This window comes from Schistocerca cancellata, chromosome 5 (assembly GCF_023864275.1).
Source record: "Schistocerca cancellata isolate TAMUIC-IGC-003103 chromosome 5, iqSchCanc2.1, whole genome shotgun sequence".
NCBI lineage: Eukaryota > Metazoa > Arthropoda > Insecta > Orthoptera > Acrididae > Schistocerca > Schistocerca cancellata.
In genome coordinates this window covers 297,188,410-297,205,324 of record NC_064630.1, presented here as the reverse complement: position 1 = coordinate 297,205,324, position 16,915 = coordinate 297,188,410, and the positions used below count along the sequence as shown (strand labels likewise).

The 16,915-nt window shown below is 41.5% G+C and overlaps 1 protein-coding gene across 1 annotated transcript in view; it reads right to left on the bottom strand.

Moving 5' to 3' along the window:
* LOC126188000 (uncharacterized) overlaps positions 1-16,915 on the bottom strand; it is a 313,519-nt gene that overhangs the window by 55,871 nt on the left and 240,733 nt on the right. The window contains exon 4 of the mRNA XM_049929409.1: positions 3,988-4,015. Coding sequence (XP_049785366.1) covers positions 3,988-4,015 — 28 coding nt within the window. The remainder of the gene's footprint in view (positions 1-3,987; positions 4,016-16,915) is intronic.

The window sequence follows — 16,915 nt, the reverse complement described above, 5'->3', positions numbered from 1 at the left end:
TCGCCTTGCTGAATAAGCACTTTCCACGTTTGAGAATGTAAATAAACTGATTTCATCCACAAAGAAAGTGTTTCTAAAGACTCCTGCTGGCATCAAGTCCTACAAAGAAAAGATACCAAATGTGCCTTTACCTCCCGAACCAGTGGTGGGTCGTTGGGGTACATGGGTCGAAGCTCTGTTGTTTTACAATGAACATTTCGAGGCCATTAGAGGGGTAATAAACGACTTCGATAGTGCAGAAGCTTTGGCTGTTTGCCAGTGCAAGGAAGTTTTTAATGATTCTGGTATTAAAAAAGACATTGCAGTGATTGGTACTCATTATTCCCATTACCTGCAAGTACTAAAAAGCTTGAAACTGAAGGTTTATTGTTGAACGAATCTATTCAGTTAAAGAATAAAATTATTCTAATGAACTCCTCACTACCGAAAGTACTCCCAACAAAACTTAAAGAAAAGTCTGAAAGCATTTTAAACAATAATCCAGGCTTGGAACCTTTGTGACAAATTGATGGTTCTATTAATGGGATGGGTGAACTTTTACCAGAAACAGTAAGTACCAACATAGCACCCAAATTCAAATAGTGCCCAGTTACCTCAGTTGATGTAGACCGGTCCTTTTCTACTTACAAAATTGTTTTGAGTGATCGAAAACACAATCTTACTACCGAACATTTAGAACAGTGCTTGGACATTTTTGTTTATAATAGTAGAAAAATGTAGACTAAATTGTAAAAGATGCTGTGGTCCCACAGTATTAGTTAAAAGTTAATGATGTTCAAAAAAATTCATGATTGTATGTTGTTTTTTAAATAAAATATTACGGAGTTTTTGAGCGTGCCCCTCTACGTGCGATATATCTCGAAGTTGGTCAACAATAGCAAAGAAGGAACAATTATTGATACACAGTATACGCCCCCACTTTGCTAATTTTTAGAAAATAGTCCCAGAAACGCCCCCTTCCTCACCTCTAGCAAAAAGTATTCAGAAAACGATATCAGCGTTCTAAATGTGACGATATTTCGCGTGGTCGGCTCCCTTCCTCGTAATTGATATGCACAGGTTTGACTTTGAGATATAATGCACGCAGTAACTAGCATGATTTTTTTATTATTTGATCTTATTCAACACTTTTCATGCATTTTTTCATGCATATTTTAATGTTCTTATGATGTATATAATGCGGTCTCTGCTGATGACGTAGTAGGAGAAAAACGAGGTGCCAACAGGATCGAGGCAGGAGATCCGTTATCAGAATCAGAACTGAGAAGAGCTTTGGAAGACTTAAAATCAAATAGGGCAGAAGGGACAGATAACATTCCAACGGAATTTCTTAAACCATTGAGGCAAGTTTCAACAAAACGATTATTCGCGTTGGTGTGTTGGATGTATGAGTCTGAGGATATACGATCTGACTTCCGAGAATGAAAGGCAAGTACTTATTGATTCGACGCCACATTGGGTGACTTGCGACTCGGAGATGGGGATGAAATGATGATGAGGACAACACAACACCCAGGCGCTGAGCGGAGAAAAATCTCCTGCCGCATCCGGGAATCGAACCCGGGCCCCTTGGCAAGGCCGGCCGGGGTGGCCGAGCGGTTCTAGGCGCTACCTTCTGGAACCGCGCGACCTCTACGGTCGCATGTTCAAATCCTGCCTCGGACATAGATGTATGTGATGTCCTTAGGTTAGTTAGGTTTAAGTAGTTCTAAATTCTAGGGGGCTGATGACCTCAGAAGTTAAGTCCCATAGTGCTCAGAGTCATTTGAACCATTTTTTGTACCCTTGACGTGGCAGTCCGCCGCGATAACCACTCAGATAACGGGCGCGGTCCGAGAAAACACCATCCACACATTTATGAAGCTTGAAAGAGCCGACAAGTGCGAGAACCGTAGCACCATCAGCTTAATAGATCATGCATCTAAATTTCTCAGAAAAATAATACACAGAATAATAGAAAAGAAATTTAAGGATGTGTTAACTGACGATCATATTTGCCTGAGGAAAACCAGAGGCAATTAAGACGTCATGGTTGATAATGGATGCAAGATTAAAGAAAAATCGAGACACACTCATTGGATTTGTCGAGCTGGAAAAAGCGTTCGACAGTGTCAAATGGTGTTACATGTTCGAAATTCTGTGAAAAATATGAGTAAGCTACAAAGAAAGACGGATAATATACAATGTTTACAGAAGCCAAGACGGAACAATAGGAAAGGAAGACCAAGAACGAAGTGCTCGAATTAAAAAGGGTGAAAGACTATATCCCTTCTTACACCCTTTTTAATATACAATATTTACAGAAGCCAAGGCGGAACAATAAGAACGGAAGACCAAGAACGAAGTGCTCGAATTAGATGGTGTAAGATAGGGATGTAGTCTTTCACCCCTACTGTTCATTCGATGTTGCCCGCATCTCGTGGTCATGCGGTAACGTTCTCGTTTCCCACGCCGGGTTCCCGGGTTCGATTCCCGGCGGGGTCAGGGATTTTCTCTGCCTCGTGATGGCTGGGTGTTGTGTGCTGTCCTTAGGTTAGTTAGGTTTAAGTAGTTCTAAGTTCTAGGGGACTGATGACAATAGCTGTTAAGTCCCATAGTGCTCAGAGCCATTTTGTTCATTCGATACATCGAAGAAGTAATGACGGAAATAAAACAAACGTGAAAGATTGGAAATGAAATTCAAACTCAAAGGATATCAGTGATATGATTCGCTGATGTCATTGCCGTTATCAGTGAAAGCGAAGGAGAATTACAGGATATGCTAAATGGAACGAACAGTCTAATGAGTACAGAATATGGATTGAGAGTAAATGGAAGAAAGGCGAGAACTATGAGCAATAGCAGAAATGAAAACAGCAATAAACTTAACGGCGGGATTGGTGATCACGAAGTAGATGAAGTTAAGGAGTTTTGATACCTAGGCAGCAAGGTAACTACACAAAACAATACCGTGCCAATGAAAGGTCTCCGCTAAATGTTTGCCAATGCGACATATTTTTTAAAACCTCGGTCCAACGCCACACCTACGAAATGTTTTATACTTAATCTGATGAATTGTGTTCTGGCGCATACCACTCCGAGGAAACTAAGAGCTACAAATTTCCCATTCCCAAATATTCTTTTACGATGCCCAATCAGCTATTTTCCCGCGTGAGAAAGTCTAGAAATTGGCTTACTGAATTGCCACTTACAAATACGTTTTTACATCATCCAATGAGCTGTCTTCCCATCTGACAAGAGAGAGAAGTTCTCACTCCATTTATAGTGATATTTAGCTGTTGCACTTCCTCCTCCATAAGGGCGAAAGGGAAAAGATTTTAACATGAACAGTCGGTGAGCTTCCCACGGAAAAGCAGAGACGAATATCTCCCGACCAGCCTGGCACCCTTCGGTTTTCTGGGACAAGCGTTACCGCCGAAAGTCAGCATTCCACTACGGTGATCTTTGAGCAGAGAGATGAACTTATAAATTAATTTATTATGCACTGGCTACATACGTGATACGACTCATTAAAGAAGCCAGTTTTGACAGAATCAATGACCACATTGCTTGTGGCTATGGCCAGCGCATTTCTGAGCATTTGCACCTCGCCAGAATACGGGGTTGAAACACAATCCATTAGAAACTCATGCAGTTCTGATAGATCATTCTATGCATATTATCCCCAGTTTTCGAGAATTTTGCCTACGGGTAGGTCTGACGCCAAGACTCAGTCAGGTAAGTTGTCATCACCACGTAGATGTCAGCTTTAAGACTGTAAGGCAGATAAAGTTTCACTGAAATGCAGGAAGAAAAGAAACAGACAAAGAGAAGAACTATGAGTGAGAGAGCTACCAAGGGTAGAACCAAGAGCGTTACTTAGAGCTCATTAATGTTACAACTGTACCTTATAAACAAAAACATATCTTTAATTATAATATAATGCCCAAAAGACCAGCCCTGAAATGAACATTGTATTAATTCAGAAAGAAAGTAAATCATACTTACAGTGTTGCTGATCGCTGTCATCCAGTCGCTGGAAAACAAAAACAAAATCATTGTTATAGGATCAGAAAGTCAAACATTTGTTCACAAGTATTATAATTTATGATGTGTGTTGATTTGTAGTTATAAGCAGAAAATCATAATCAGTTATAAGTAGAAAATCAGAATCGGTCATATTTAATTCTGTCTGAAATTTCACAACAGTAAAAGAAATTGAAACATGGAATACAGTGTCCCCTGTTCAGTGACATAAATTTTAAATACTTTTACTGCCATTTTAGTCGAATACCATTAATTAGCGAATTTTTACCAAAAAATGGACAATATCGCAGAAAAACTGTAAATAACGGATCGTTGCTTATGCTAAACATACAATGTACAAACTACCAAGAAAACTACTGGTACCATTGTCATAAAAAAACGGGGACGGGGTGTTTTGAGAGGGAGTGGTGGTGATAGGAGTGACAATTAAGAAATTGCTGGTATTGGAAATAGAGTCGATACTGAGCAGCGAATGTAGTTGGAACAACTAGTGTGGGAGATTAAACAACTGAGAATTTAAAGTAAGTAACGTATGTAGTATTAATTTTTAAAGTAGTTCCAACACTAACCAGTCTTTGTTTTTTTAATTTTTCGGCTGCCTCAGACAGTGATTTAATCATTTCTTGCGCATGATGCTTGGATTATGTGAACAGATATAACCTTTGCTGTTAAAATGGATCATCTTGGCATTCTCCCCAACGATATGGATAAACGAATTTGGTGGTACTGCGCTGTTCTCAGCCTCTGAATAGAAGCAGACAATGAAAGAAGTCTGTCTAGTACCGTTGAAGTACCTATCACAGGCTTGAGTGCTGGTGCAGAAAGTAATTTGAAAAGAACGCGTCCATTTTGAGGAAATTTTAATCGCTGTGAGTGCTGAGAGAGTATCGTGAGCCTTTAGCGGAGCCACGGCAGTACCGTTGCGCGGGCCAAGGGCCGGCCCTTTGTCCAGTGCCATTCAGCCGTCGTCAAAGCGGTGGCCCTTTGCAGGCTTCGCTCTCGGGAGCCGAAGATCTACGTTCATCGCATCGCTTAGCCAGGTGATTCTTTACTGCCTTAATGCCGCTGGAAAGAGTTCTTCAGACGGACTAAGGCCGTCAGTCAAGTACAAGTGGTTCACGGATCCAGACTAGCTGCTGTAAAGGAAACGGAGCAGAAATTCTAATTTTCCGTGCGCTTCTCAAGGCCAGAATCTCAGACTTTAAGGAAAAATATAGAATTAAATCGTACCCATCTACACAGCTCATACTTTATATTTATTTATTCGTCAGACAATGATAATATTCGTTAACATAAGCCAATGAAAGTAAATAGCTAAATATATGTAAGCACAGAACACAAACGGATGTTTGTGCTCCCTACCGAAGGGACCACACCGACATTCAGGAACATCAAAATCAGGACGGCCAGACAGGGCAAATTCCATCCTTCTGAATGTAGGGGGTCAGTGTCTTAAAAACTAAAATGAATCATTAGGCTGCTCCCTGTTATACAGTGTTCTTTTGATCATACCGATCTTGCACAAAATGCACGATATAACTTACAATGGTGTTGTACTGTTTCTTTGCATCTGTTTAAACCATCCCTTTAGATTCCGTGGACACAGTAATGAAATGTCGTGTGGCTAGGGCCTCCCGTCGGGTAGACCGTTCGCCTGGTGCAGGTCTTGCGATTTGACGCCACTTAGACGACCTGCGCGTCGATGGGGATGAAATGATGATGATTAGGACAACACAACACCCATTCCCTGAGCGGAGAAAATCTCCGAGCCAGCCGGGAATCGAACCCGGGCCCTTTGGATTGACAGTCTGTCACGCTGACCACTCAGCTACCGGGGCGGACCGTGGACACAGTGTAGAGACTCTAGGACCACGAACATGCTGTTATGTTCTTTTCGCTTCCTTTAGTCAGTCCAAGAAACGGATTCGAGGGCCGGAAACATAATTTATGCTCCATGCAAGTCTTACTGCCTTCCCTTCAGTTTCTCTGGAAAACAGAGGCACTATCCCGCCATGATGTGTGAGATGTTGAGCTCAGGGGAATGACATTAATGTCGTGTTCTTTAGATCAGGACACATTAAAAACCATCGATGTAAATATCTATATTTACTGTGTGGAATTCTGTGGTATGCTGTATTCAGTGTAGGTATTACGAACCTGTTTCGCTGTGCATTGTTACCTGAGCCTTTAAGCTGTTCGGAAGAGTCAGTCAGCTATATGCGGGTAGGTTGTGGAAATGAAAAACTCAACAGATTTGTATAACAGTATCGGCACAAACTTGTGATTAAACGGTTACTTTGTTCATTGTGTCCATGAAGAGAATTTGTGCTAATGTTCCTTGTTGGTAGTCAGTGTTCAAGGAACTCAATAACTTCGCAGAAGCAACTGCGTCCGCAGCTCGTGGTCGTGCGGTAGCGTTCTCGCTTCCCGCGCCCGGGTTCGATTCCCAGCGGGGTCAGGGATTTTCTCTGCCTCGTGATGACTGGGTGTTGTGTGATGTCCTTAGGTTAGTTAGGTTTACGTAGTTCTAAGTTCTAGGGGACTGATGACCATAGATGTTAATTCACATAGTTCTCAGAGCCATTTGAACCAAGAAGCAACTGATGGTGCGGGAAGTGGAATGATCTGTGAACGCCATTGTTTCTCTTTCGAATGGCAAACCGTGGTGAGGCAGAACTGCTGCGACTACTGCGGAGATGTTCAAGGATTTCATGTGAAAAAATGAACAGAAATAAGTTTATTTAGGTCTTTACATAGTGTAAGTTGCAGACGAGTTCTGCTGTTCGACAGGGCACAGATGTATTATGGACAAATGTGAAATTTTCTCAAAGTCAGCTCCATCGAAGCCCAAGCCCGATCAAACCTCCCAGACGACCTTGACACGGACAAAATAACAAATAGGAAGAAACTCGATACTTTGGAAAGCAGAACAAACCGGGAAGAGATTTCCTCACCCCACGCAAGTGAGAAGCTTGAACCGTACACTCAGAAACATGATCTAGGCGAGCAGAGGACATCACATCATTCTATCAGCACAGTTTGATCTCAGAGCAGGGAAAAAGTCTCACAAGAACACCTATCAACCCGCTGATATGGCGGAGAAGCAACAAACTGAAGTCCGGAAAGCCATTCTTACTAAATCGGAGAAGACCGCTTCTGAGCCCAGAAAAGTGGGTCATCACAGATGCGAAATAATGTCACGGTTTCAAACCGGTAGTAACAAATACTCAAACTTTCGAGCCTTTGTGTCAATTTTTAAGTTGCAGTACATCTGCTTCGAGCAGGAACCTAAGCTGCTCGCCAAGATGATTTCCTCCTCCGAGGCTGGCACACGTATTATCTACCATACTTGGTCGCTGTAAGCTGCCTACCTCGTAACCACTGATGAGACTTGGATTCTTCTACCTATGGCTTTCTGAACCAAATCCAATGTGCTTGGCACACTATCTACATGACCCAGTATTTGGGAGGCGCACTAACCATTGCTACCCCCGACTGGTACCTGTAAGCAGTCATACATATTCCATGCCTTCCTTGGTGGAAGGGATGTACTGTGGGTCATCTCCTCAACAAGCAGAGTTGTTCATACCCGTTCGATATCAACGAGGGCGCTCTGGCAGTTCACAGTCTCTGCCCTGCGGAGTCACGCTTCTCGTATCGGCTATACCGTTTACCCACAAGGCCTGCCCCCTGCCCAGCACAGTGGGTGACGTCGCTGCAGTTTCCTGGGACTGAATCAGCAGGTTCCACGGTACTACATGCTCCGACGACAGTACAAGTCTCAACCCAGACCGCTACAGCTGGCTGGGAAACAAAACCACTGACAATGGTAGATCAGAATGGGTATAAAATATTAAGAAAAGCCTTTCAGAAAAGGAATAGCACGACAACATCTAATATTTAAGTGCAGGTAAGTATTTTTAGAAACTATCTACCTGGCATGTAACCTTGTACACAAGTGACATGACGACAAGCAATAGTCCAGAAAGGAAAAGAAGAGAGGATTTTGAAATGTGGTGCTATAGAAACACGAGATGTACTTTCTTTTGGACATTTTGCTTTCCTGTCCAAGGAGTAGAGCAGGTTGTTGTGGGTCCAGTTCATTACAGAGTCACTGGGCGACAGAGGACCAATTAGGAATGAATAGGAGGGGCTGACCAGATCCGGTATTTACCAACTAACAAATTCTAGGTCGGAATTGGGGGCTTGGGATTAACTTAGTTTATGTTTTGGAAAATATCATTCTTTTTTTCCAGGAAAAATTCAAAGTTTTGGATATATATATATATATATATATATATATATATATATATATATATATATATATATATATATATATATATATATATATATATGTGTGTGTGTGTGTGTGTGTGTGTGTGTGTGTGTGTGTGTGTGTTTGTGTGTGTCTGTGTGTGTGTGTCTTGCTGTGCGGAGTGATGCGTCTAATGAAAGATTAGATGGGTAGATCTAATAAGCAATTATGAAGTAATAATTCGAAGGCATAACTTGACAAAAAGGAGGGATCAGTTAATACGACACATTGGACCGCATCAAAGAACAGTTAAGCTGATGACGGAGGGGTGTAGGCGGCAAAAGTCGTAGAGGGAGACCAATGTTTGATTACAAGCGGTACAAATGCAGGGGTAGAGAACTAGCGCAAGACAGACTAACACGGGGAGCTGCAGCGAATAAGTTTTTGGACTGAAGACCACAACAGCAACATCAAGAAGACACGTTTCTACGGTGCCTTCTTTTTCTCGGAGTCAAGTGAGAGAACATGTGAGAAGATAAAACGTTCATTTGATTCAGACCTTTCTGTAGGGTCACTTCCATCTGTTTCTTTGGGGATTTTATCAGTCTCTTATTCTCTATGTGTACAGTATTTGTGATCTCTTAACTATATATGCAACACATTGAATTTACGTTCATATAATTTTTATACTCGGTTACACTGTTAAATTAGTTGGGATTTATGACTTAAGGCATCTCTCTTCATCTGGTAACGGTTTCCATCCATCTGATCTCAAATCTCCCCCTTTTGTGCTTGTTAGGAAATGCACGGATGATCCAAAACATTCAGACCACCTGCACAGCAGCGTGTTGTTCCATTTTTTGAACACAATACGGCTGCGATTCTGTGCGGCATGGATATGACAAGTCCTTGTAACGTTTTCGGAGGTATGTGGCACGAGATGTCTACGGACGACTCGAGCAATTTCTACAAATTACGGGCCTGTGATTTGTGTGTCCGAAGGTGGCAATCGGTAGCGTCCTAGATGTGTTCCATCGGGCTCAAATGGTTCAAATGGCTCTGAGCACTATGGGACTTAACATCTATGATCATCAGTCCCCTAGAACTTAGAACTACTTAAACCTAACTAACCTAAGGACATCACACACATCCATGCCCGAGGCAGGATTCGAACCTGCGACCGTAGCAGTCGCGCGGTTCCGGACTGAGCGCCTAGAACCGCGAGACCACCGCGGCCGGCCATCGGACTCATATCAAGGGTATTTCGTGGTCAAGAGACCAACATGCGTTCGCTATTATGCTCCTAAAATCATGGAACTATTCTGGCTTTGTAAAAAGGACAGTTATCATCGTGGAAGACACTATCGCCATCTCGGAACCCATCAAGCGTGGTTCGCAACGATACCAACGAAGTCCACTTACAAGCGGCCGTTCGCGTGGATGGCGGAGCATCCTGATACGACCATCGACCTGGTATAACAAGAAACATGTCTCATCCGACCAGTTGAAAAGTTTACACTGATCCACAGTCCACACCGAACAATCATATACAACCGTTCGCTCGACGAAAGATCCGTACGCAAAGACTGGAAAGTTACACAGGTCACACCAATTTTCAAGAAAGGTAGTAGTAGTAATCTAATAAATCACAGGCCCATATCACTAACGTCGACAGGCAGCAGGATTCTGGAACATATATTGTGTTCGAGCATTATGGATTACCTCGAAGGAAACGGTCTATTGACACACAATCAACACGGATTTAGAAAACATGGTTCTTGTGAAACCGAACTAGCTCTTTATTCACACGAAGTTCTGAGTGTTATTGACAAGGGATATCAAATGGATTCCGTATTTCTGGATTTCCGGAAGGCTTTTGACACTGCACCATACAAACGCCTTGTAGTGAAATTGCTTGCTTATGGAATATCGTCTCAGTTATGTGACTGGATTCGTAATTCCTGACAGAGAGGTCACAGTTCGTAGTTGTTGTTCTTGTGGTCTTCAGTCCAGAGATAGGTTTGATGCAGCTCTCCATGCTATTCTATCCTGTGCAGGCTTCTTCATCTCCCAGTACCTACTACAACCTACATCCTTCTGAATCTGATTCCTGTATTCATCTCTTGGTCTCCCTCTACGATTTTTACCTTCCACGCTGCCTTCCAGTACTTGATACCTCAGAACATATCCTACCAACCGATCCCTACTTCTAGTCAAGTTGTGCCATAAATTCCTCTTCTCCCCAATTCTATTCAGTACCTCCTCATTAGTTATGTGACCTACCCATCTAATCTTCAGCATTCTTCTGTAGCACCGCATTTCGAAAGCTTCTATTCTCTTCTTGTCCAAACTATTTATCGTCCATGTTTCACTTCCATACATGGCTACAATCCATACAAATACTATCAGAAACGACTTCCTGCCACTTAAATCTATACTCGATGTTAACAAATTTCTCTTCATCAGAAACGCTTTCCTTGCTATTGCCAGTCTACATTTTATATCCTCTCTACTTCGGCCATCATCAGTTATTTTGCTCCCCAAATAGCAAAACTCATCTACTACTTTAAGTGTCTCATTTCCTAATCTAATTCCCTCAGCATCACTAGATTTAATTCGATTGCACTCCATTATCCTCGTTTTGCTTTTGTTGATGTTCGTCTTATATCCTCCTTTCAAGACACTGTCCATTCCGTTCAGCTGCTCTTCCAGGTCCTTTGCTGTCTCTGACAGAATTACAATGTCATCGACGAACCTCAAGGTTTTTATTACTCCTCCATGGATTTTAAATCCTACTCCAAATTTTTCGATTGTTTCCTTTATTGCTTGCTCAATATACAGATTGAACAACATCGGGGATAGGCTGCAACCCTGTCTCACTCCCTTCAAAACCACTGCTTCCCTTTCATGCCCCTCGACTCTTATAACTGCCATCTGGTTTCTGTACAAATTGTAAATAGCCTTTCGCTCCCTGTATTTTACCCCTGCCACCTTCAGAATTTTAAACAGAGTGTTCCAGTCAACATTGTCAAAAGCTTTATCGAAGTCTACAAATTCTAGAAACGTAGGTTTGCCTTTCCTTAATCTATTATATCCTCCTTTCAAGACACTGTCCATTCCGTTCAGCTGCTCTTCCAGCTACTTTGCTGTCTCTGACAGAATTACAATGTCATCGGCGAACCTCAAGGTTTTTATAACTCCATGGATTTTAAATCCTACTCCAAAGTTTTCGATTGTTTCCTTTATTGCTTGCTCAATATACAGATTGAACAACATCGGGGATCGGCTGCAACCCTGTCTCACTCCCTTCCCAACCACTGCTTCCCTTTCATGCCCCTCGACTCTTATAACTGCCATCTGGTTTCTGTACAAATTGAAAATAGCCTTTCGCTCCCTGTATTTCACCCCTGCCACCTTCAGAATTTTAAACAGAGTATTCCAGTCAACATTGTCAAAAGCTTTCTCGAAGTGTACAAATACTAGAAAGGTCGGTTTGCCTTTCCTTAATCTATTTTCTAAGATTTGTCGTAGGGTCAGTATTGCCTCACGTGTTCCAACATTTCTACGGAATCCAAACTGATCTTCCCCAAGGTCGGCTTCTACCAGTTTTTCCATTCGCCTGTAAAGAATTCGTGTTAGTATTTTGCAGCCGTGACTTATTAAACTGATAGTTCGGTAATTTTCACATCTGTCAACACCTGCTTTCTTTGGGAGTGGAATTATTATATTTTCCTTGAAGTCTGAGTGTATTTCACCTGTCTCATACATCTTGCTCACCAGATGGTGGAGTTTTGTCAGGGCCGGCTCTCCCAAGGCTATCAGTAGTTCTAATGGAATGTTGTCTACTCCCGGGGCCTTGTTTCTACTTAGGTCTTTTAGTGCACTGTCAAACTCTTCACGCAGTATGTTATCTCCCATTTCGTCTTCATCTACATCCTCTTCCATTTCGATGATATCCTCAAGTACATCACCCTTGTATACACCCTGTATATATTCCTTCCGCCTTTCTGCTTTTCCCTCTTTGCTTCTTCATTTATTGCATTTTTATATTTTCTCCTTTCATCAATTTATTTCAATATATCTTCCGTTACCCAAGGATTTCTATTAGCTCTCGTCTTATTACTTACTTGATCCTCTGCTGCCTTCACCATTTCATCGCTCAAAGCTACCCACTCTTCTTCTACTGTATTTCTTTCCCCCATTCTAGTAAATCGTTCCCCAATGCTCTCCCTGAATCTCTCTACAACCTCTGGTTCTGTCAGTTTATCGAGGTTCCATCTCCTTAAATTCTCACCATTTTGCAGTTTTTTTCAGTTTTATTCTATAGTTAATTACCAATAGATTATGGTCAGAGTCCACATCTGCCCCTGGAAATGTCTTACAATTTAAAACCTTGTTCCGAAATCTCTGTCTTACTATTATATAATCTATCTGAAATCTACCAGTATCTCCAGGCCTGCTCCGTGTATACAACCTTCTTTCATGATTCTTGAACATAGTGTTAGCTATGACTAAGTTATGTTCTGTGCAAAATTCTACTAGGCGGCTTCCTTTTTCATTACTTAATCCCATACCATATTCACCTACTACGTTTCCTTCCCTCCTTTTCGTACTATCGAATTCCAGTCATCCATGACTATTAAATTTTCGTCTCTCTTCACTATCTGAATAATTTCTTTTATCTCGTCATACATTTCATCAATCTCTTCGTCATCTGCGGAGCTAGTTGGCATATAAACTTGTACTACTGTGGTAGGCGTGGGCTTCGTACCTATCTTGGCCACAATAATACGTTCACTATGCTGTTTGTAGTAGCTTACACGCATTCCTATTTTTTTTATTCATTATTAAACCTATTCCTGCATTACTCCTATTTGATTTTGTATTTATAACCCTGTATTCACCTGACCAAAAGTGTTGCTCCTGCCACCGAACTTCACTAATTCCCACTATATCTAACTTCAACCTATCCATTTCCCTTTTTAAATTTTCTAACCTACCCGCCCGATTAAGGCATCTGACATTCCACGCTCCGATCCGTAGAACGCCAGTTTTCTTTCTCCTGATAACGACGTCCTCTTGAGTAGTCCCCGCCCGGAGATCCGAATGGGGGACTATTTTACCTCCGGAATATTTTACCCTAGAGGACGCCATCATCATTTAACCATACAGTAAAGCTGCATGCCCTCAGGAAAAATTACGGCTGTAGCATCCCCTTGCTTTCAGCCGTTCGCAGTACCAGCACAGCAAGGCCGTTTTGGCTAGTGTTACAAGGCCAGATCAGTCAATCATCCAGACTCTTGTTCCTGTAACTACTGAAAAGACTGCTGCCCCTCTTCAGGAACCACACGTTTGTCTGGCCTCTCAACAGATACCCGTCCATTGTGGTTGCACCTACGGTACGGCCATCCGTATCGCTGAGGCACGTAAGCCTCCCAACCAACGGCAAGGTCCATGGTTCATGGCGGGAGTTCGTAGTATCTGATGGAAAGTCATCGAGTAAACCAGAAGTCATTTATGACGTTCCCCAAGGTAGTGTTATAGGCCCTTTGCTGTTCCTTATCTATATATAAAAGATTTGGGAAACAATCCGAGCAGCCGTCTTAGGTTGTTTGTAGATGACGGCGAAGTTAATCGACTAGTAAAGTCATCAGAAGGTCAAAAGAAATTGCAAAACGATAAGATATCTGTATGGTAGCGAAAATAGGCAATTAATCCTAAATAAGGGAAAATGAGAGTTCATCCACGTGAGTGCTAAAAAGAATCCGTTGAACTTCGGTTACACGATAAATCAGTCAAATCTGAAGACGGTAAATTCAACTAAATACAATTATGAACTGCTTAAATGGGAAGGAACACACAGGAAAAGTTGTGGAGAAGGCTAACGAAAGACTGCATTTTAGTGGCAAGACACTTAGAAAATGTAACAGATCTACCAAGGAGACTGCCTGGACCTCATTTAGAATACTGCTGCGCATTATGGGATTCTTACCAGATAGGATTGACGGAGACGTCGAAAAAGCTGAAACAGGGAAGAGAGTGTCACTGAAATGATACAGGATTTGGGATTGACGTAATTAAAACAAAGGTGTTTTTCGTTGCGGAGGAATCTTCTCATGAAATTCCAATCACTAACTTTCTCCTCCGAATGCGAAAATATTTTGTTTGCGCCGACCTACATAGGGAGAAACGCTCACCATGATAAAATAAGAGAAATCAGAGCTCGTACTGAAAGATATAGGTGTTCGTTCTTTCTGCCCGCTAGACGAGATTTGAATAATAGCGAATCGTGAAGGTGGTTCGATGAACCCTCTGCCAAGCACTTAAATGTGATTTGCAGAGTATCCATATAGATGCAGATGTAGGTGTAGAATCTCGTTCAACCCCACTCACAGCAATCGTTATTGATGATGCCGTAAGTCAACATTAGAACACGTTCGAAATTTGCACAAAATGTGCGCTGAAGAGCGTGCTGAAAAACATTTGTTCCTGCACGACTATCGTACTCTGTCTTCATATCTGCCGCAAGTCGCGGCCTATACTGCCTTACAGAACGAGGAAGCTCCCATCCTTCACGTTGTGCGATGCCGTTTCAGTCTGCTCAATTTCTTATAATAGACCACTCCTGCAGGTCCACTTAATTCCAAAATCCATAAGCAGATAATTTTTGTTTGTTAAGATTATTCATCAATCAATGTTTCTTACGCGTGTGATAACTTTAATAGTAACAAAGAAGGTAAAATATAAGAACAAGTATTGTACTGCTGCTGTAGGTATGAAGTTTTCTTGCATGCGAACCAATATACATGGGAAAATGTATTAATTACTAATATAAAAGCATCTTCTTGAATGAAACTCCACCACTGAGCTCTTGATCCGAATTTTGTGTGCGGTTATTTCCACCATCAGATGTTTTGTTCCAGATTACGAGTATTCGGCTATTACGGCTTTGCGAACATGGGTAATTGTCGTATATTGTGTTCAGTGATTGCATAATCTTTCATGTAAACTTAGGCGATGAGAGCGTTACTCATCACTTTCACACATAGTATCTCGATATAACATAGAATTTGCGTATGGATATATTTCAGAGATTATTTGTTCATGTACAAGTGGCTTTCCATAATACGTTGCCTCGTTATTCATTACCTTTATCAATCCGCACATTCACCATTTATTCTGTTTATTGGAAACAAATTCTTTCTGTAGAAGCAGCAGCTCTTATATGCCTTCCTATCATAAAAATGTGTACCGAAGCCGACAAGAGAATAGGACGTAAGAAATACGAAAAAAATTGGGAAGAAGGTAGTAACAGTTTTGAAAAAAAATCACAAACAAAGAAGTCCACGTATTCATAATAAATTTCTTTTAAAAATGAAAGATCTATTTCAAGTTTTGGATTATTATTCATTACGTGTAACTGAGCAGAGTAAACATTTGCGACTTAGCCTTAAATTTAGAGAACACAACTTTTCGGTAGAAGTTCGCGATTTTTAAGATACATACCATCTGCGTAGAAGATGGCTGATTTCTTCTATTAAGTCCTCAGTCTCGTGACTGGCTTGATACGACCCGCCGCGAATTACTCTCCTGTGGCAACCTCTTCACTTCAGAGCAGCACTTAGAACCTGCAGCATCAATTATTTGCTGAATGTATTCCAATCTTTGTCCTCCTCTACAGTTTTTACCCTCTACAGCTCTCTGTAGTACCGTAGAAGTTATTCAGTGATGTCTTAACAGATGTCTTAGCCTCCTCTGCCTTCTTCTTGTCGGTGCTTTCCGTATATGCCTTTTCTCGCCGATTTTGCGGGGAATATTTCCGAACCTTATCAGTTCACCTGATCATCAACATTCACTGTAGCACCACATCTCAGATGCTTCGATTCTCTTCTGTTCCGGTTTTCCCACAGGAAATGTTTCACTGCCAGACGACACTGTGCTCCAAACGTAAATTCTCAGAAATTTCTCTCTCAAATAAATGTTTATGTTTGACATCAGCAGACTTCTCTTGGGTAGCAATGCTCTTTCAACCATTGCTAGTCTGCTCTCTGCGCCTTCCTTGCTCCGTCCGTGATGTATTATTTTCCTTCCTAGTTATCGGAATTCCTTGTCTTTGTGTTCTTGCTGATCCCCAGTTCTGATAATAAGTTTTTCGCTGTTGTCATTTCTACTACTTTTCATTACTTCCGTCTATCTTCGATTTGTTCTCAGTCTATATTCTATACTCATTAGACAGTTTATTCCTTTCAGCAGATCCTGCAATCGTTCTTCACTTTCGATGAGGATAGCAATGTCATCAGCGAATCGTATCAGAGATATCTTTTCACCTTGAACCTTAATCTCACTCCTGAACCTTTCTGTTATGTCCATCATTGCTTCTGTGTTATATAGATCGAACATTAGGGGTGGAAGACTACATCCCTCTCTTACACCTTCTAAATCCGAGCGATTCGTTCTTGGTCTTCCACTCTCATTCTTCCCTCTTGTCTCTTAGACATGTTTTATGTTAACCGTCTTTCCCTATATCTTACTCCTATTTTTCTCAGAATTTCGAATATCTTGCCCCATTCTACATTGTCGATCCCTTTTTCCAGGTAGAAAAATCCCATGTATATGTGTTGACTTTTTTTAGAC